Source organism: Panthera leo, chromosome A2 (genome assembly GCF_018350215.1).
Source record: "Panthera leo isolate Ple1 chromosome A2, P.leo_Ple1_pat1.1, whole genome shotgun sequence".
NCBI classification, from domain to species: Eukaryota; Metazoa; Chordata; class Mammalia; order Carnivora; family Felidae; genus Panthera; species Panthera leo.
This window is the reverse complement of record NC_056680.1, coordinates 16,684,136-16,704,848: the sequence shown is the minus strand read 5'-3', so window position 1 is coordinate 16,704,848 and position 20,713 is coordinate 16,684,136. Positions and strand designations below refer to the sequence as shown.

Genomic DNA, 20,713 nt, shown 5'->3' with positions numbered 1-20,713 from the left:
CATACATGTAGCTAATGTGTAAAATGAAGTGAGCACTGGTAGGAAGGTGGAAAAGTGAAATAGGAAGGAGCATCATCCAGCAACTTACCACCACAGGAAGCTGTGTAATCTCACTGGGGAACGCTGAGAAATGGTGCAGGACGTCCACCTCAGAGCTCGTCACCTGGGTGTGGGGGAGCCAGACTGTGCCAGGGTCAGCAGACTCTTTCCCTACAGGGCCAGTTGGTAAGGCCACATACGGTCTCTGTCACGTAGTTTTGTTTTGTTTTTTTAGTAACCCTGTAAATGTGTAAAAACCATTCTTAGCTCACAGGTCACACAGAAACAGGCCAGGGGCTGTAGTTTCCCAACCCCTGATCTACACAACATCAGCCACTGGTTGAGGGCTGCCTCCAGCCAGCATCAGTTCCCACCGCTTAGGCAGAGAGGCCTCCAGCGACAACAGAACAGTCTCAAGCGAGAGAGATGCAGATGCTAACAGTTGGAAGTTGAGCCAGCATGCCCAGAAGTAAGACTAGAAGGGAGAAGGGGAGGGCAGCAGCCTCTGGGGATGTGTTGGGCGGCCAGATGTGGGGAGCAGGCCATACAGGCGTGGTAGCAGGTGGTGTGTGGGCTGGGTGGGGGGGAGATTGGAGATTTTAGTTCCATATTTGATTAAGAGATAAGTGATTTCAGGGGTAGAAGCGGAGAGTCTAGCTGGGCTAGTGCATTCATTGTTCTAGGTGAGAGTTGATTGTTGCTTAGTCTAAGCTGAAGGTCTGGAGGTGGTGAGATGTGGTGGTGTCTGGATATATTTTGAAGGTGGAGCCTTCAGGATTGTCTGAAGACCAGATGTGGAATATGAGAAAAAGAGGATCAAGATCAAAGTGCTTGGCCTGAGCAGCTGCATGGGTGGAGCTGAGACAGGAAAAGCAGGGGAGGTTTTGGAGACCTGGTTCATTTCCTTTGCCCCTGTAAGATCAGGCCAAGCCAAGATATAATCTGGTCTTAGAAACGAGTTTTGCGGAAGCAACATGGGGGTGGTTGTAGAAATCTCCAGACAGTTTCTTTCTTTAAATGTCTTTCTTTAAATGTCTGTTTTCCAACCTTGGAAAAGTGAGTGTTTTTACTTTTGAAAATTGCCTGACAGTTTTCTTCCAAGTTTTCCTTTTGGCTAGAATTTGGTAGCTGTGGATGATGATTATTCCCTTGCATTTTGCAATTTTGTAGACTCTTTTTCTTGCGTGTTTTTCTTTTGCCTATGTTAAAAGGAATGTGTGGATGTTTCAGTTTTTTAATAAGACAGAAATGCAATACACAGTATTAGAGTGTGATGGTAAGAGCACAGACTCTGATGCCTGTGCTGACATCCTGGTTTTGTCACCTTCTGGTGAGGATATAGCTTCTGCATGTCACACTGGGTTGTGCTGAGGCTTAAATGAGCAGATAGATGGAAGGCACTTGGATCGGTGCCTGACACATAGTAGGTGCTCAGTGAGAGGAACCATGACTAGTATAGAGACAGAGACAGGCAGGTCCGTTGCCAACGGTAAGAACCATGTTGGGGTGAGTATAGGGTCCTTTGGTAGCTCACAGAAGGAGGGGCCCCAACCCAGATTTGGGGAAAGATTTCCTACAGCAAGTGGTACTGCAAGTGAGGCCGCCAAGGTGAGTTATCTAGGAGAAGAATAGGCAAGTGTGTTCCAGCAGGGGCAGAGCCTCAGAAGCAAGAGAGCAGTTGTGTGACTCCGAGGCAAGGTTGGGGAATGGCTGGGAGCCTTTTGAAGAACTTCAAGGCCTGTAGACTTCATCCTGAGAAAGCTGGATGCTCTGGAGTGTGCTGCCCTTCTTTTTCTTCCTGCTGCCATGTTTAGACTCCTGGAATTCACAGATATTTTTTAATTCACAGTTTGAGAAGCAGGCTGCCTTTGGTTCAGTCAGTGTGTTTTGGGCAGCTGTGGTATGGAAAGTGAATGTAGATGTAGAGTGTACTGCCTGCTTTCATCTTGTAGTGAAGCTAAAGCTCCATCATTCTTAGCTCTGGGCCCCGAGACTCCTCTCCACATTCAGAGCCCAGAGGTTAGTCTGTGTTGTGCAGGGCTTTCCAAAGCAGAACCTTAGCTGAATCTCCAGAAACAGCCTTTGACGCCTGTCTCCAAACAGCTGAACCTTGGCTTTTGGAAGCATCGAGAGAGGAGCAAGTGTTCATGTACAAGGGAGTCTCCATGTGATTGACAGCTGATTTCTCCTCAGAAACCATGGAGGCCAGAAGGCAATGAGAAAACGTTTTAAATTTTGAATGAAAAAAATCAAGTATCCTATATTCTACAAAACTAGACTTCAGTAATGAAGGAGAAATAGAGATATCCATATAAACAAAAGCTGAGCGGGCCTGCACTACAGGAAACACTAAAGCAAGTCCTTCAGGCTGAAGTGAAGGGATACTAGACAATAATTTGAAACCATAAATAAAAGTAACACTAGTAAATATAACCAGACTTTTATATTTTTGGTTTGGTTTGTAACATCTGTCTTTTATGATTTAAAAGGCAGGGGCACTGAATAGTAATTTTAGATCTGTAGTGATGGGCATACAATGTATAAATCGTAATCTGTGGCAATAACAATATAGAAGGGAAGAAACAGATACATAGCAAAGTGTTTAGACACTATGGAAACTAAGCTTCTCAGACTGGATAATTTCAGCTGTCTTATTTTCAAGGTCACTGATCTTTCTCCTGCCTGCTCACATCTGCAGAACCCCTCTTTAACAACGCTATTCAATCTGGGTTGTTGTAAGTTGTAAATAATAATTGTAATCCCTATGGTAACCAAACAGTAACTTGAAAATACAGAAAATGAAAGAAGGGAGTCAAAGTGGCACATAAAAAAATTAGCCAAATACAAAAAAGGGCAGCAATTGGAGGAATTGAGGAACAAAAGTCATACAAGACATAAAATGGCACAAGTAAACCCTTCCTTGTTAGTAATCACATAAAATGGGAGTGGATTTAACTCTTCTATTAAGAGAGACATTGGGGTTGCTTGGGTGGTTTGGTTAAGTGTCTGGCTCTTGATTTCAGCTCAAGTCATGAACTTACGGTTGGTGCGATCGAGCCTCGCACTGGGTTCTGTGCTGACAGTGCTGTCTGCAGAGCCTCTTTGGGATTCCGCTCCTTCTCTCTCTCTGCCCCTCCCCCACTGGCACGCTTGTACATGCGCCGTCTTTCAAAAAATAAACATTAAAAAAAATAAGAGGGGCGCCTGGGTGGCTCAATCCGTTAAGCGTCTGACTTCAGCCCAGGTCATGATCTCACGGTCTGTGAGTTCGAGCCCCGCATCGGACTCTGGGCTGATGGCTCAGAGCCCGGGGCCTGCTTCGGATTCTGTGTCTCCCTCTCTCTCTGCCCCTCCCCCGTTCATGCTCTGTCTGTCTCTGTCTCAAAAATAAATGTTAAAAAAAAAAATGAGTAACTTTAAAAAAACAAAATAAGAGAGAGGCACCTCGGTGGCTCAGTTGGTTAAGCGTCCGACTTCGGCTCAGGTCATGATCTCACGGTTTGTGGGTTCGAGCCCTGCATTGGGCTTTGTGCTGACAGCTCAGCCTGGAGCCTGCTTCGGATTCTGTGTCTCCCTCTCTCTCTGCCCCTTCCCCGTTCATGCTCTGTCTCTCTTTCTCTCAAAAGTAAATAAACATAAAAAATTTTAAAAAAATAAGAGAGACATTGGCAGATTAAATTTACAACGAATCTATATACTGTCAACAAGACATTTCAGATACATAGTACACTTGAGATATAAGAACACAAAGAAGTTGAAAGTAAGGATGGAAAAATATATTCCATGCCAAACAGTAACAGAGAGAGACCTAGAGTGGCTCTATGATTGTCAGACAACATCTAAAAGGTAACAAAATAAAGGACATTACATATTGATAAATGCTTTAGTACAGCAAGAGTGCATCACAGTTATAAACATTCACACACCTAATAACAAGGCTACAAAATAAATGAAGCAAAAACGGACAGAATTGAAATGAGAAATTGAGAAATCCAGTTATAGTTGGATATTTCAGTTCTGTGCTGTCAGTACTAGATACAAGAAGAGACAGCAAGATAAGGAAACGGAGGACTTGAGCAACAGTGTCAACCAGCCAGACCTAACAGACATGCAGAGAACACCCAGCAACAGCAGAAGACATGTTCTCAAGTGCTCGCGGAGCAGTCTCCAGGATAGACCATCCGTTAGGCCACAGACAAGTCTTGATGAATTAAAGAAGACTGAAATCAGATAGAGTATCTTTTCCAATCGCAAGGGAATGAAACTAAACATACTAGAAGGAAAACTGGAAAATTCACAAGTAGGTGAAAGTTAAACAGGATATTCTAAAACAACCAATGAGTCAAGAAGTCAGAAGGGAAATTCAGAAAATACCTTGAGGTGAGGACAAAAACAAAGACACAAAATACCAAATCTTTTTTTTTTTATTGTTAACGTTTATTTATTTTTGAGACAGAGAGAGACAGAGCATGAACGGGGGAGGGTCAGAGAGAGAGGGAGACACAGAATCGGAAGCAGGCTCCAGGCTCCGAGCCGTCAGCCCAGAGCCCGACGCGGGGCTCGAACTCACAGACCGCGAAATCGTGACCTGAGTTGAAGTCGGACACTTAACCGACTGAGCCACCCAGGCGCCCCACGAAATACCAAATCTAATGGGATGCTGTGATAGTCGTACTACGAGGGGAATGTGTAGCTGTGAGGACGACTCAGTACTCCTGTCTAGAATATATAAAGAACTAAAAATCAATGAGGAAAAGACAGCCAACCCAATTAAACAGAAGAGGGACTTCACAAGAGGTTATGTCTGAATGGCCAGCAAACACATGAAAGAATTTTCCACATTGCTGCACATTGAAACCGCAGGGAGATACCACTACGTCCTCTTCCACGTGGTTACATTTAATTGGCCTGACAGTGTCAAGAGGTGGCAAGGATTTGGAGCAGTTGGAACTCTTGTCACACTGCTGGTGGGAACATACGTTTGTACAACTACTTTGGAGAATTGGTATTCTCTACAAAGCCAAACACATACACTATAAAATAACACTTCCTTCTGGGAACACACCCAACAGAAATGAGTGCTGATGGCCACCAAAAGCCATCTATGAAAATGACCGTAATAACTCTATTCTTCATAACTGAAACTGGAAACAGCTGCAGGTTCCTCGACAGTGGAATGGATAAATGCAGGGTAGTGTATAATTCAGTGGAATAGCACATACCTACGGGAAAGAATGATCTGATATGTATGGATGAATCTAGCAGATAAAATTTAGGTGAAAGCAGCCAGTCACAAAAGAGAACACCCGTAGCATGGGTGATTTTATGTATAAGTCATTACAAAGGCAAAACGAGTTTATGGTGATGGAAGTTCTGATAGTAGTTTGGGGTGCTCTTCACTGGGCAAGGGCACAAAGCTGCCTTCTGAGGTCCTGGAAATGTTCTATAGCTTGATCTAGGCAGCGGTTACCCAGGTGTGTGCCTATGTAAAAGTTCATTGCACCAGATAGTTAAGGTTTGTACATGTATTGTATCAAAGTTGTAAATTAAAAACAAAAGTTTTGTTAAAAAGTGAGACATGGCACAAAATGAAAATGTACATGGGTTTGCCAGCTTTTTGTTGTAAGGCCAGGGCTTTTCCTGTGTGAGTGGTGGGTCTAGTGTAAAATCTAGTGTAAAATACACCCTCAGTGTGTTATATACAATTTTTGTGGTCTTTTTAAATTGGAGCAGTTGCCCAGCAATGTACATCAGGATCCTTCTGGATTTTTATTTTTATTTTTATTTATTTATTTATTTATTTATTTAATGTTTGTTTATTCTTGAGAGAGAGACAGAGTGTGAGTGGGGGAGGGTCAGAGAGAGAAGGAGACACAGAATCCGAAGCAGGCTTCAGGCTCTGAGCTGTCAGCACAGAGCCTGTCACGGGGCTCAAACTCACAAACTGGTAGATCATGACCTGAGCTGAAGTCAGACGCCTAACCGACTGAGCCACCCAGGCGCCCCTCCTTCTGGATTTTTATACATCCCCCTCCCCCCCCCCCAGTTTCTTATTGTTGTCTTTTAATTTGACAAGGTTTTTTTTTTTTTTTTAGCATCTTTATTTAATGTCTCTAAAAATATTCATCCAGTCTGTTTTATCAATTGGACTTCCTTGTAAGCTTTCTGTGGCTAAAAATAAGCTTGAAAGTTTTTTTTTTTAATGTTTATTTTTGAGAGAGAGAGAGAGACAGTTGCGAGCAGGGGAGGGGCAGAGAGAGAGGGAGACACAGAATCCGAAGCAGGCTCCAAGCTGTCAGCACAGAGCCCAGCATGGTGCTCAAACCCATGAACTCTAAGATCATGACCTGAGCCGAAGTTGGATGCCTAACTGAGCCATCCACGCATCCTGTTTTTTTTTGGAAAAGTTCTTTTTTTTTTTTTAAGTTTGAGAGAGAGAATGGGCACATGTGTGCACGTGGGGAGGGGCAGAGAGAGGAGAGAGAGAATGAATGAATGAATAAATAAATGAATGAATCCCGAGCAGGCTCCATCCTGTCAGCTCTGAGCCCAACATGTGGCTCGATCTCACAAACCATAAGATCATGACCTGAGCTGAAACCAAGAGTCGGACACTTAACTGGCTGAGCCATCCAGGTGCTCTGAGCTTGAAAAATTCTGATATTCTGATCTGGGTGTCTTCTGAGTGTCTTTCTAGTTCCAAAGTTTTATGACTCCGATATTGTGCACACACATACAGTCCCAGCAGGGAGAATGCAGTGTGGCTGTGCTGGCCCCTGTGTCACTCATTTCGGCGCAGATTGTGCTCCTGCCATGTCCTAACCCTTCTCTCCTTCTTGTTCGTCCCAGCTGCCCACTGCTGAAACTGCCCCTGCCAGGGACAGGACCGGTGGAGTTCACCACTCCTGTGAAGGACTACTCGCCCCCACCTGTGGCCTCTGACCACAAACCAGGGGAGCCCAGTGAGCGGCCAGAGTGGGTAGGTGCTCAGTGTGTGTCTGGGGAGAGCCCCGAGGGTTGGGTGGAAATTGGCCAAGGCAGGGGTTCTGGGAGTGAGAGTGAGGGTGGCCAGCTTCGGATTGGTGGGTACATGTACTTGAACAGCTTTTACAAAGACACCACAAATATTTCATTACACAGTTAATGAATAACCTTTTTTGAAAGGAAACGCCAAGTGACACAAAAATGTGACTGTCCTCAACAGCCAGGTGGGATCTGTGGTGGTTGTAGCTATGGCCAGATGGGTCTAGAGTCCTACCTGGACTGTTCACATACCATGCCCGGGCCCAAGCAGTGCTCTGGCAAGCAGGCCATCTCCTCCTTGTCCCAAGTGGTCACGAGAGCCATGGAGCATCCTTAGAGAATGATCTGTGATCAGGGTCTCATATATCAGTGTGCACCTCATGTTTTCAGATGTCACGTCTGATTTTCTCCTCACAATGAAGTTTGGTAAAAAGTGTTGAGTTTTTGTGTTTTGGGTTTTTTAAATCTCTTTTATAGTTAGGAAAGGGGGCCCAGGGTGATGAAGTGCCTCAGTTACCTAGTTATAGATGGGGTCAGCACTGGATCAGAACTCCAGGACTCCTGACCCCAGGTCCCTGATTGTTCTGGGCCATAGTATTCTCAGTTGATTGCCTCTGAGCTGAGCACTGATGTAGCCGAGGACGTAACGGTTGCTCTAGCTGAGGGTCTCAGGTAGAGGACTTAACCCGCTGTGACGCTGGACTCGTTATTTGGAAATCTTACAAGCTCGATTAGCCCATTTCGAAAGCTTTTACCTGCCAGGTAGTAGATGAAGTGTCCTTCCTTCATACATTGTGCTTTGGTCCCATGGATTTGTGCTGGACTGAGTGTATTTTTGAGGAGGAAAACCAAAGCCTGGGGAACAGAGCTCTTCCTTTTCCACCCTGTCTCTGACAGTGATGATACATTCCTCTCTGTCCTTTATAGGTAATATAGCAGTCAGGTAACTTGTTGTAAACTTGCCCCTACTGTTGCTGAAATAGAGACATAGCTGGTAAGATAGGTGTGTGTTAAGCCATATATTAATCTGGCTTAATGGGACTCTGTCCATGAAGGTCAGAGGGAGCATGGTGTGGTGCTGGCAGAAACTGGTTCTGTAACTTCATGTACCAGCTTGACCATTGGCTCACTATGGGACCTTCTTGGTTCAGACCTTTTACCTTCATTAATCTCTTGAAGCAGTTGTACCACATTATGGAACTGATGGTATGTGGTCACAACAGGGGAGTCTGTGTTTGTGGATGTTTCATGACTAGAAGAGTTCGGTTGGCCTGATAATACATGGTAGGTATTTAATGGTACGGCTGTTGGGGAGGTGACTTGTTTGTGAGCTCTTTAAACTCCCTTAATGCCCTTCATTGGTCTGGGATGATGATAGTAAGTAGGTGTACAAATAACTTCAGGGCTCAGCAGTCAGAAGATTGGCTGTTTTCTCTCTCTTTGGAGCCCCCACCCCTTGAAGGATTGAGAAGGACCCAGGCCTCAGTGCAGTCACCTAGTGTCTTGCAGGTCAGGGGTCAGTTCTCTTACCTCCACTGACCATCCATGATAAAAATTCAGGCCAGCAATATAGGAGCAGTAAGGACTGATTTAGTTATAAGGAAGAGAAAACTCAGCTCAAACCAGAGTAATCAAAAGGAATTTTTAGAGTCCTAGAACTCAAGAACACTATGGTTTGGGCCTCAAAAGGAGTTCACCTCTCAGCTCTTTTGGCTCCACTCTTGATCTGCTTAAAAGCTCCAGCAGCTTGAGCCTTATGTTCTTGCAATATCTAATCCAGTGCAGGACGAGAAGGTGCCAGGTTGTATCTAAGTGAGGTAGCTTGCCTGTCCCCAACCCAAATCCTGTGATGAAGGTGGTGCTTTGTTGACTGGCTTCATCAGCTAGTTGTCACCATCACTAGGCTTAGAACAAGAGAGGACCATTTCCAAAGGAAAATCAGGAGGCTCGGGCACTGGGCACAACAATGCAAGCACCTGCTGCCCACTAAGGAACCAGAACATCCTTCATTCCTCCATTCATTCCTGTATTCAGCATATGTTTACATTCTGCAGTGTACCCAGCAGGATGATCTAGGGGACACGTAGAGCCTCACAGCTTCTGGGGAGATCTGTCTGGTTAGAAAGAGAAGACAAAGATGTCAGTTCAAAATAAATATATGTCAAAGGGTCACAGGAGCCAACTGAAAGAGTTCCCAATGGCCAGTGCTGGAAAACAAAAGATATTTTGCAATAAAATAAAGTAGTATTGGATTATAACCCAGAGTATAAAATATCTTGAGTTCATGTGATTAAGTAAATGGGGGAAAATAGATAAATCCAGGCAAAAATTCTAAATAATTTTTGTAAATACTCTCCCTCAAGGGATTAGAATATAACTTCTCTTCCTTAAGCGTGGACTGTGCGTAGTGACTTCCTTCCAAAGAATACTATATGGAGAGAGGGAGCAAAGAATCACTTTACAGTGGAGAACCAGACAGTTACCTCCCCAGCAAGGAGGTTAGGGTCAATGTCAGCAGTGATAGATCAGGCTGATAGTACATACCCTTGATGTGTGACAGGTGAGGCACTCTACCTCTGGTCTTTCTCCCAGAAACCCATAACCCCAGCCTAATTATGGGAAGTTGGATGAATCCCAGTTGAGGGACTTTTTATACAGTACCTGACCACTACTCCTTAAAATTGTCAAGGTTATCAAAAACGAAGAAATTCTGAGAAACTGTCACTAAGGAAAACTAAGGAAACCAAATTTTCTTAGTTTTTACCTAATGTCCTTTTTCTGTCCCAAGATTCCATTTAGGGTACCACATTAAATTTAGTGGTTACTTTCCCTGTGGCCTCCCTTGGCTACAACAATTTTGCAGACGTCCCTTATCTTTGATGACCTTGACAGTTTGGAGTGGCGGCCAGGTATTTTGTAGAGTGCTCCTCCAGTGGGATTTGTCTGTTTTTTTCTAGATTAGACTGGGGTATGGGTTTGGGGAAGACCGCGGAGGAGAAATGCCATTCTTTCCACATCCGTCAGCCTCTTAAGTTATTTTTTACATTCCCAAACATTAAAGTTCAGTCTTCAGGCCATAAAACTCTTGGCACAAAATTTTTAAAAAGCTTTCTAATGGATGTATAGAGTAATCTCCCTGTGGTTTTAATTTGCGTTTCCCAGATGACTAATGTCGTGTTTATTGTATTTGCATATCTTTCTTTGATGTTTTTAGGTGTTGCCCATTTTGAATGAAGTTGTTTGGATTTCTTTTTATTGAATTGTAAGTCTTTCCATATGCTGGAGGTGGCTTTCTGTACAGTCGTCTTTCTCCCCTTTAGCTGTAGTGGCCCCATAGTGTGATGACAGCTGCAGTGTGCATTTTTGCTTTTGTGTGTCCTGCAGAGGGGACTCTGATCCACCCTGCCAGGTCCTGGTGCTCTTAGGCCCATCCTCTGTTGGAATCACTAACCAGTAGCTTTGTTGGGTTCAGAGGGACACTTCTTTCTGAAAGAGGGATGTTTCTACCAAAGGAAGGGAAGAGCAAAGTAGAAATGGTAGAGACTTTCCATTTTGCACACGCGTGTGACCTTGGGCAAGTTACTTAATACCTTTTTTTCCCTCGTTTCTGCATTCAGAAAATGGGGATGATAATCATACCTACGTTAGACATTGTCAGAGGATTACATGAAGGCATGCAAAGGCTTAGTGCAGTGCCTGGCCCATCACTTGCACTTGACACATGTTTGTGGCTATCACTGTTGTCATCGTCATTGCTCAGATCTGGCCAAAGTTCTGGAGGGTGACCAAAGTTCACATGCTTGGACTGCCCTTTGGGGCGCACCAGGCCTGCACTCCTTATCCTTTAGCCTGAGCTCAGATGCCACGGTCTCCAGAAAGCCTTCCGCAGCTCTCTTGCAGATTCGTGACCTGCCTCCCCTCTGTGCTCTGTTTCCACCCACTAGAGATCATTTTCCATTCAAACGTATATAGTCCAACATTTTAACATAGTAGATGCTCAAGAAAGGCTTCTTGTTGAATAGAGAAACAGCACGGCTTATTTAGGAGACCAAGAGTATAAAGTGAGGCATTTTTCTTGGAGCATGATAGTTGATAAGGTGGGACCAAGTTGAACCCCAAGTTGTGGGGTTTCAACTTTAATTGGGCAGTGGGAAGCCAGTCCCCGAGAAGCATCAGCTTGAGGAAAGTGGCGGTAAGAAGATCAGTTGTATTGAACTTGGAGAAACTTAGAGACAGAGGTGACCATGCTTAGGGAAAGGGTCGGGGTGTGCAAGGGATGGAGAGATAGATCCTCAGGAGATGCCAAATCCAATTATAATAGTTTTAAGCCATGATAATGTGACTACATATAAGTGACCTGTTTTTGGCCACTTTGCCAGATGGTTATGTGTGTTGTTTTGTTTGGTCTTCTCAGTGATGAGGTGAGGTCTGGGACTCCATCCCTGTTCCCTAGTAAGAGACTGGGGCTTAGAGAATGTGGACACCATTGTCCAAGGTGCACAGCCAGGGCTGGCACTGGAAGTTGAACCCAGGTGGGTCCCCTGAGACCGCCATTCCCACCACACCACACCCACTTACCTGCCCAGGGCTGGGGGACAGACCAGCAGCCATGTTTTCCAGAAGAGCTGAGTTAACAGGAGTCCTCTGTCATGTTCTGAAAAGAGCTTCTGGGTGTGTCAGTGTGAAGGTAAACTCCCTGGAGTTTGCTCTGTCTGCATGTAAAGGAAGGACTGTGTTTTAAACAAAACAAGCCTGAGGTCCCTTGCACTGGCCTGGCTCTCCCAGACCAGGTCATCATGAAACCTGAACTTCACACTAAGCCCTACCTGGCAGGCCGCAGAGCTGGTTAGGCTACCAGGGGCAGCATTGCAATGTTTGTGGTGGCTGGCTGAGCCTGGACACAGGAATTCCAAGGAGCCCTGATCAGGGGCCTCATACTGTCAGTGCTGGTGGCCAGAGACCCCAGGGATCCCTAGGACCTCAGCTCCCCTCCTACACTGCTCATGTTGGGCCTTCCCATCTGTTTCCTGCAGGAACTCTCATGGTTCCCAACCACCCAGGCATGCTGGCTGTTGAGAAACAACAGGATTGAGAATTGGGCAGCCCTGGCTTTAATCCTGGCTGGACTGTCTGTCAGCTGTGTCCTTGGACATATCCTGTTGTCTCTCTGGGCCTTGGTTTTCTTATCTGGGTCCCATAGCTCCCGGTCTCCCAAGGCTGAACTCAAGGTGGCAGCCAAGGCTGTACTCTTCTCCAAGCCCGGTGTGGGGACACCTGACTTTCAGGCTCTCTCAGCACCCACCTGGCAACGGGCTCCTTGCAGGCTGTTGAGCTGAGGGTCTTCATTCCTCACCGGGTGTTGGCCGAGGGCCCCTTTAATTCCTTGTTTTGTGGACCTTCCAGAGCAGCTGACATATGGCTGACTTCATCAGAGTGGTGGTTCCAAAAGAGGGGGGCAGAGGAAGAATCATAGTCCTTTTATCCTTCCAATTTTTATTTTTGTGTGTGGCAAAATACAACATAAAATTTATCATCTAAACCCTTTTTAAGTGTATAGTGCACTGGTATTAAATACATTCATGTTGTGCAACCATCCATCTCTATAACTTTTCATCTTGTAAAACAGAAACTTTGTACCCATTAATACCCCTGCCACCTGCCATTCTTTCTGTCTGTATAAATTTCACGACTTTAGGTACCTCATATAAGTAGAATTGTACAGTACTGACTGGCTAATTTCACCCAGCATAACGTCCTCAAGAATCATAGTCTTGTGTAACCAAGTCTCAGAAGTGACATGTCATTACTTTTGTTGTAGTCTGTTTGCCAGAAGCAGGTCGCTGGGTGTAGCCCTCTCTCCAGGGGGATTGCCTGTGGGCAGGAGCATCAGGAGGTGGGGGTTACTGGAGCCGTGTTAGTTAGAAGACTACCTGCCCCAGCCTCCATCTAGTGAGGAGTCCTCCCTCTTTGCCCACAGGCATCTGGATCCACTGGCCCTTGTGCTTCCTCCATCGCTCACTTTGGATACCACGTGTTGTGTCTGTTTCCATGTCTGTTTCTCCCTTGAATGTCCAGTAGTGATTATGATCAGGCCTAGTGCAGTGAGTGGTGGGCCCTGCCCACATCCCGGCTACCCTTTTATTTTAGTGCCTGCCTGCCTGCTTTCCAGCCACCAGTTTCTGCATCTCATACATCAGAGCATCTCTGGTGAAGGCCTGAGGTGCTGGAGGATTCATGCCCCGGGAGCAGCACTCGAGCAGTAGCTGCAGGGGTTGGTATGTAATACCTCAGCTCTCTGATCTTTCAGATGGGATGACTCAGCTAAACCCCATTACTGACAGAGGTCACTTGTCCAGTAACACCCTTTGTTGGCTGCTTTCCCTCCCTTGTTCCTGCCTTTACTCCCCTTCCTGTATTTTCTGTACCTTCCGAATAAGCCACCCAGCTTAGGGTCTGCTACTGGGGATCCCAAACTGAGGTAGTGAATGACAAGAGTCAGGCGCATGCCTATTGAATAAACCACTTTAAGAGAATTTTGATGCCCATAAGAGGGGGTCGCGGGCACATATGTTGGGTGACGAGTTTGCTACGATCGTGATAAATGAGGGGACTCAAGATCTTGGAAGAGTTGGAAAAACTTGGAATAGCTGCTTGAGAAGTTCATTTGGAAGTCCGGGTGTATCAAGAGGCTGCCAGCAGAAGGAGGCCAAGGCCGGGAAGCAGGGATGTGCAGTAAGAATCACTGGTCCATGGTTCTTGTTTGTTGAGGCTGGCCGCCCGAGGCGTGCAAACAGAGGAGCTGTGGATTTACCCAGCGCTGGTGGAAGGACAAAGGAGAGAGAGGTCTGGGGTGAAGGAGTTACATGTTCCTGTGAAAATCTGATGAAAGCCTGGATCCTCTCCCCTAAAACTGATGATGGTAGTAGTAATATGTACACTTCCAGGCAGAAACTTAAAAATATTTGGGAAGCAGTGTGCTCCTAGAACTCCTAGAGCCATCCCTAGAGCCCAGGGAGAGGGCTCTAGTTTCTGAGATGTTCGTTAGTACTTCATTGAAATGGTGGTCCGAATGGTCCTGGCTGGGGAGAAGGTGCCTGGGTGGGGAGGAGGCTGGAGAAGAAGTGGAGGGCCCAGGAGCTAGAAGGAGTTTTGCACCCAGAAACGAAGGGCTCAGTTGCACAGGCTCAGTGGGCCTGAGGGTGGAGGTGGAAGTGGAAGGCAGAAGAGGTGGTATGTGCAGTCACAGCCTTGTGCCCGGTGGGAACAAACCCAGGTCTGGAGGCTTCCTGGTGTCATGCTGTCCCTGGATGATACGCTGTGTCCTTCACAGGGCTTGAGGATGATTGCCCTGGGGATGGCTCTCCTCGTAGAGCTGTTCGTCTCCAGACAGCTCCTCCCCATTCAGGCCTGTGTGAGGACTTGAGTCGATGAGCTGCTATTCAGGTCAGCGCCTGCGGCAGCGAGCTCCAGCTTCTAGCAGCCTGAGTCCCGTGCAAATGACAAAGCAGGTGCAGCCTTCTGTCCCCAGAGCCTTTGTAAGACATGGCTTCATAAGTGTAAACTTCACAAAGGCGTAGGTGGTTGCCTTGAGTTGTTCCTTTGTGTCCAGGGGCCCAGGAGACCTTAACTTGCCATTCGTGTTCAGCATCCTGACCTTCGCCTGTGCGATAACCTGTAGTCAGGCATTATCGAGGGGCTAAGTGGCCTTTCATCTACTCCCCCACCCTGTGGAGTCCCTGATGGCGGCACAGGTGTGGGGATCGCCCTCTCAGCTCCCTCCAGCCGGCACCACAGTACGTCACGGCCGTGGACGGTGTTCCCTGCCTCCAGTTGGATGACAGTGTAACTCCAGGGCAGCCTTCCAGAGCACTGTGTTCATCTGGTCACCGTCTCAGAGACACTCAGGGGCTTTTCTTTGGCAACTGGTTAGAATCCAGGCAGCTCAGTCAGGCGTCATCATAGCCACCCCTCATTTTAGCTGTGATTTGTGTTACTACCTGACAGGACTCCTTAGTGCTATCTAGACCGTCTGTGCTCTTGGTGTCCCTGGCACCCCTGAGGCCCTCACTGTCTCTCTCCTGCCAGTCCTTGCCCACCTCGTGGCTCCACTCACCTTCTCCCTTGGCTGTAATCCTGCCACGGCTAATCCAGTACCTCATTATGGGGGTGCTCCATGACCACTCCATCACTGGGAGTTCCTGGCTTGCCTGAGACGTGTCTGAACACTTTGGTTACTTAGGTGCTTGTTGTTAGCTCTTTCAGGGCAGATGGCAGGTTCTAGTGAAAAAGTGTGTGATGTCCATTGAGGAGACATGGGTTTGAGACCTTGCAGCACCCTGCGGGAGTTATGAAGCCCCAGCTAGTCACCTTGCGTCTCAGAGGACTATTGTGGGGGGTTGATGAAATGATGTGCCACACTGTCTATTGCTAACATTTCCATTAATACCTGTCTCTGCACGTGCTATTTGTATACACACGTGTGTCTGTGTGGTGTGAGATGTGTGTGCATCTTGATGCTGCAGGGTGAATGTCAGTCACCCCCCTTTCACAGTGAGGAAACTGAAATCCAGAGAAGTCAAAAATGTTTCCAGGGCCATACACTTGGAGAGCTGGGATTTAAAGTTGGGTCTTTCGGTCTTTAAAAACCGCTGACCTGCAGATGGCAGGATCAGTAAGACAGGCTGCACCCTGCTGGGAGCTGATGGTCTACTGTGAAGTCGGCAGACGTTTTCCATAGAGGGCTAGATGATGAATGTTTGAGGCTTTGTAGGTTACACGGTCTCTGTTGTGAACACTCACCTCTGCCATTATTGTGGGAAAGCAGTCGTGGACAGGACAGAATAGAGTGGGCCTGGTTGTGTTCCAGGAAAACTTGATTTAGAAAAGCAGGCGCTGGGCTTGATTTAGCCTGTAGCCATAGTCTGCCGACCCCTGATCTATGGGGAAGTGTGTAGGAATGTGGTTCATAAATTGCAAAGAACCCCTTGGAGATGTCTTCACTTTTGAAGGCCCATCCTTTGGGCCCCACAGTGCTTTACCCATAGTAGATGCTCAGTAAATCCTTATTGAGTGTGGGCCCGTTTCTCCCTCATGTGCCGAGCTGACATTTTCACCCCTGCCCTGTTTCTTCTGCAGTACGTGGGTGCCCCGGTGGCTTATATCCAGCAGATATTTGTGAAGTCTTCAGTGTCTCCCTGGCACAAGAACCTCCTGGCAGTAGATGTGTTTCGTTCACCTCTGTCCCGGGCATTCCAGCTGGTGGAAGAGATCCGGAACCACGTGCTGAGAGACAGGTATCCCTGTCAGTGCCCCCAGCCTCCCTGAATCTGTTCCCTACTGAAGGTGGAGGGCGTACGGTCCTCGGTGTGATTCCACTGCGCCAGCCAGTGCTGCAGAAATTGCACAAGTGAGAATGGCGGGTGAGCCACTTTCACATTGTGGCCCCACTACCCCTCGACCTACACGGATGGCACACATAGTTTCATCCGCAGGTCTCAGACAGAGTAGGTGTCCACGGGGCTGACTCTGTGATGAGCTGACGGGGAACTGCCTGCCTCGCGCCTCAGATGGCTTATTGCCCAACAGTTATGAGATGTGGATATGGTGGTGGTAGCCAAGCTGAGGAGAAGCACACTTCCCCTGGGGATCGCTTCTGAAGCCCCAGCCCGGGTGGCACTCCCCAGCCTGTGCTGGCTTCACAGGCTGCTTCACCCGCTCCACTGGGTTTTAGTTAGCTGAGGGCTTTGACATGCATTCTGGTGAATGAAATGAAGCCCCTAATTTTCACCCTCGCCTCTTTGCCCACTTAATTGGCTGAGGTGTCTTCATCGGTGGGAGGTTGTGCATGTTCCCAGAACTTACTTAGAGAGGCTTGGGCTCCAAATGTACTTTGGAGGTCAGTCAACGACATGGTTTGGTTGTTGGCCACCTAAAAGAACTTTCTCCTGCTGCCCTAATCCTTAGGCTCTTAGAGATACCAGGCATCTGGGAACCTGATGACAGAGGGTCCCTCTGTAAGTGCAGTGGGCCTGCCCTGTGCTCGCAGACATGACAGATGCCTTGTCCTATGTCCTGCACAGTTCCGGGACCAGGGGCCTGGAGGAGGTATGCCTGCAGGTGACCGACCTACTGCCTGGCCTCAGGAAGCTCCGGAACTTACTTCCTGAGCATGGGTGCCTGCTGCTATCCCCTGGGAACTTTTGGCAGAATGACCGGGAACGCTTCCATGCTGATCCTGACATCATCGGGACCATCCACCAGCATGAGCCCAAAACCCTACAGACCTCAGCCACGCTCAAAGGTACCCCAGGGCAGATTCCCTAGGGGCCCGCAAGGGTGCCTGTTGGTCACTATGTCCTTTTTGATGGGTGCTCTGACAGATCAGGGGTTACCCTATGTTTTTTAGGGTGTGGGAGGGGTCCTTGGCGGCTCTACGGCAGCTGCCTTTTTCTGTCAGTACCTCCTGGTTTCCATCTGCAGACTTGCTGTTTGGTGTTCCTGGGAAGTACAGCGGGGTGAGCCTCTACACCAGGAAGAGGATGGTCTCCTACACCATTACCCTGGTCTTCCAGCGCTACCATGCCAAGTAAGGCTGTCGGCTCGGGGCTCCTGGCTGGGAATGGTATGAAGCTTTGACTAGTCCCTGTTCTGGTCTAGGGTATCCAGAATGCCCCCCTGGGAACTTAGGGTTTTCAGGCCTCCCGTTGAAATGTTTCTCTCTCTTAGATCGAGGGATGCTGTCTTTTCACATTTGAGCGGGGTGACCTGACTCCTGGTTAAGAATAGGGACTAAGGCAGGGCTGGCAAATTTAGTGTCTTGATGCCTCCACTGGGCTTTCTTGAGCCTGTGGCAGGGGTCCCCAGCTGGAGACTACTGAGCCTCATGTGGCCTCAGGCCTTCCCAGCAAAGTGCTGTAGGCAGCTCCCTAGCAAGGGAGAGAGTGCTTGAGATGCCTCCGGTTGGCTGTCCTGGTGGGCGTTTGGCATTGATAGGTTGGGAAAGGGACATTGAGGAAGGAGCAGGGCAGGGTGGGGTGGGGGGCTCCTGAGACAACTTTAGAATTCTTCCAAGACCCCTTAGAGACTGCAAGGAAGTTCAGACACCACAGAAAAGCCCCCTCCAACATGGGGAGGAAGGAAGCCCTGATGGGCCTTCCTTTCAGGGATTGCCTTTGCCCCTGGCCCAAGAGGGCCGGTCCATCTATCCCACCTGCTCCATGACCAGGTTCCTGGGCAGCCTGCGGGCCCGTCTGATGCTCCTGCACCCTAGCCCCAACTGCACCCTTCGGGCGGAGAGCCTGGTCCACGTGCACTTCAAGGAGGAGATTGGCATCGCGGAACTCATCCCGCTTGTGACCACCTACATCATCTTGTTTGCTTACATCTACTTCTCTACGCGTAGGTCCAGAGCACAGAGGCTAGGGGCTTCCTCCAAGCTAAACGGGCATTCCAGACCGCCTGCTTCCCTGCCTCTGGAGGTGGCTTGGGGAGAGATGTCAGACACGCCCAGGGCTTCATCCCCCAGCAGAGTCTCAGGGGCTCGGGTGGGTCCATGGCTTTTCTGGCTTCTCGGGAAAAGATCTTTCCTGGGTTAGGGTTCCCAAAAGACACACTCTTCCTCTGAGACTGGGAAGTATGAAGTATACATGGTCATCCTTTTCTTAGGTTAAACCAGGGGGCGTCCCTTCCTCAGCTGTCAGGGCACACTCTACTCCTAGGAGCTCTGCACAGAAGGGCCCTGTGAGTCAGGTTCTGGGAGAGATGCAGCCCTGATGTGCCCTCTTTGCCCTCCAGGCAAGATCGACATGGTCAAGTCCAAGTGGGGGCTGGCTCTGGCTGCCGTGGTCACAGTGCTCAGCTCGCTGCTCATGTCTGTGGGGCTCTGCACACTCTTCGGCCTGACACCCACCCTCAACGGCGGGTAGGTCCCCACTAGGCTCCGCTGAGCTTCAGGGAGTACCCTCAGGCTGGAGAGCCCCTGGGCTTGCCGTTACCCTATATCTTCACGTTGTTATTTTGACATTTAAGAGGTACACTTTTTACCTTTGAGTTACTGGGCTTGTATTCATATACGTGTAGATGTAGTATATCTATATATACATATAACATATATAGGCATGTGTGTGTACATACATGTGTGTATATGTGGAACGTGTATTCGTGTATGTGTATATAAGTGTGTATGCATATGTATACCCTTGTATTGCGTGTGTGTGTATATAGGTGTCTGTGTGTTCACATATTACATATATTCCATCCTACTCCTTGATGGCTTAAGGCACACATGGGTTTTCCCTTTTTTTTTTTTTTTTTTTTTACTATTAAAACATTTAAGTGACTAATAGAATAGGTCATTTCAGAGTAAGTTTTTAAAAGACCATAAGCACAGGGGCACCCAGGCGGCTCAGACAGTTGAGTGAGCGACTCTTGATTTTGGCTCAGGTCGTGATCTCATAGTTTGAACCCTGCATAAGCTCTGCACTGTCAGTGTGGGGCCTGTTTGGGATTCTCTGTCTCCCTCTCTCTCGGTTGTTCCCCTGCTTGCGCCAGCATGCACTCTCTGTTTCTCTGTCTCTATCAAAAATAGATGGATAGGGGTGCCTGGGTGGCTCAGTTGGTTAAGCGTCCGACTTCAGCTCAGGTCACGATCTCGCGGTCCGTGAGTTCAAGCCCCGCATCGGGCTCTGGGCTGATGGCTCGGAGCCTGGAGCCTGTTTCAGCTTCTGTGTCTCTCTCTCTCTGCCCCTCCCCCGTTCATGCTCTGTCTCTCTCTGTCTCAAAAATAAATAAATGTTAAAAAAAAAATTTTTTTTAAATAGATGGATAAACGTCATTAAAAAAAAAAAAGACACAAGCACACTTGAATTTGCCGCCTTTCCAATGATATTTGCTTTCTTTTGTCCTTTATCTCCCAGTCGGCTGGAAGCCCTGTCTCCTAGGCCCCGCCCACCTGTCTGTTAGTGGTCGCTGACTGGCTGTCCCCTCCCTGGCTTGTCAGGCCAGTTGCAGGAGCAGCAATGTTGTGTTCTCTGTTACTTCCCTTACTCCCTTTCCTGAACCTGATGCTAACACCCCTCCCCCGTGGCTGGCTGCTGTGCCAGAGCCTCCTCAGAGCCCTCATTTCCACTGCCCCACAGCAGAGGTCCCATGAGGCACACACCTCAACTGGTGCGCCCTGTTCATCTCCAGTGATGTGAGCCTCTGGTCCCAGAGAGCTTAGTAGTTTTCTTTTGGACCAGTTCTCCAAACAGTCTCTCCAGAGCCGAGCAGGGCTTGGAGCTCCTCTCGTTCCGCTTCCACTTAGTCCCGATGGCTTGGCCTGCAATGCTGCCGAGGGGTCCCGGCCACGGTCCTTTCCTCTGGCCAGCAGAGTCCTGTGTGGGAGAAGGCTGCTCCGACAGCTGGGGGCTCCTCTGGCCCTCCTTCCACTGTGCTGCATAGTCGGAGGCAGGGATGCTTGCCGGCCTGAAAGCCGAGAACTGGGCAGGCAGAGGCCCTATGTAGCACAGCGGGGGAGTCTAGGGTTTCTGCTCTGTGCTTCTGGAAGTGACTCAGCTGCCTCTCACTACAGGCTTCAAACCCCACAGCCTTCCTGGGGCCCAAACCTGTTGAGAACCAGCCTGTGTTGGGGGCCCTTCTCAGCACTGTCCTC

At 48.2% G+C, this 20,713-nt stretch overlaps 1 protein-coding gene across 6 annotated transcripts in view; it reads left to right on the top strand.

Annotated features, from left to right (window-relative positions):
- Positions 1-20,713, top strand: part of LOC122214281 (SREBF chaperone) — a 73,310-nt gene that overhangs the window by 43,250 nt on the left and 9,347 nt on the right. For all 6 annotated transcript variants that reach the window (XM_042929169.1, XM_042929168.1, XM_042929173.1 and 3 more), the window contains exons 3-8: positions 6,889-7,018; positions 16,198-16,355; positions 17,142-17,362; positions 17,542-17,647; positions 18,287-18,459; positions 18,856-18,982. In XM_042929169.1, the coding sequence (XP_042785103.1) occupies positions 6,889-7,018; positions 16,198-16,355; positions 17,142-17,362; positions 17,542-17,647; positions 18,287-18,459; positions 18,856-18,982 (915 nt within the window). The remainder of the gene's footprint in view (positions 1-6,888; positions 7,019-16,197; positions 16,356-17,141; positions 17,363-17,541; positions 17,648-18,286; positions 18,460-18,855; positions 18,983-20,713) is intronic.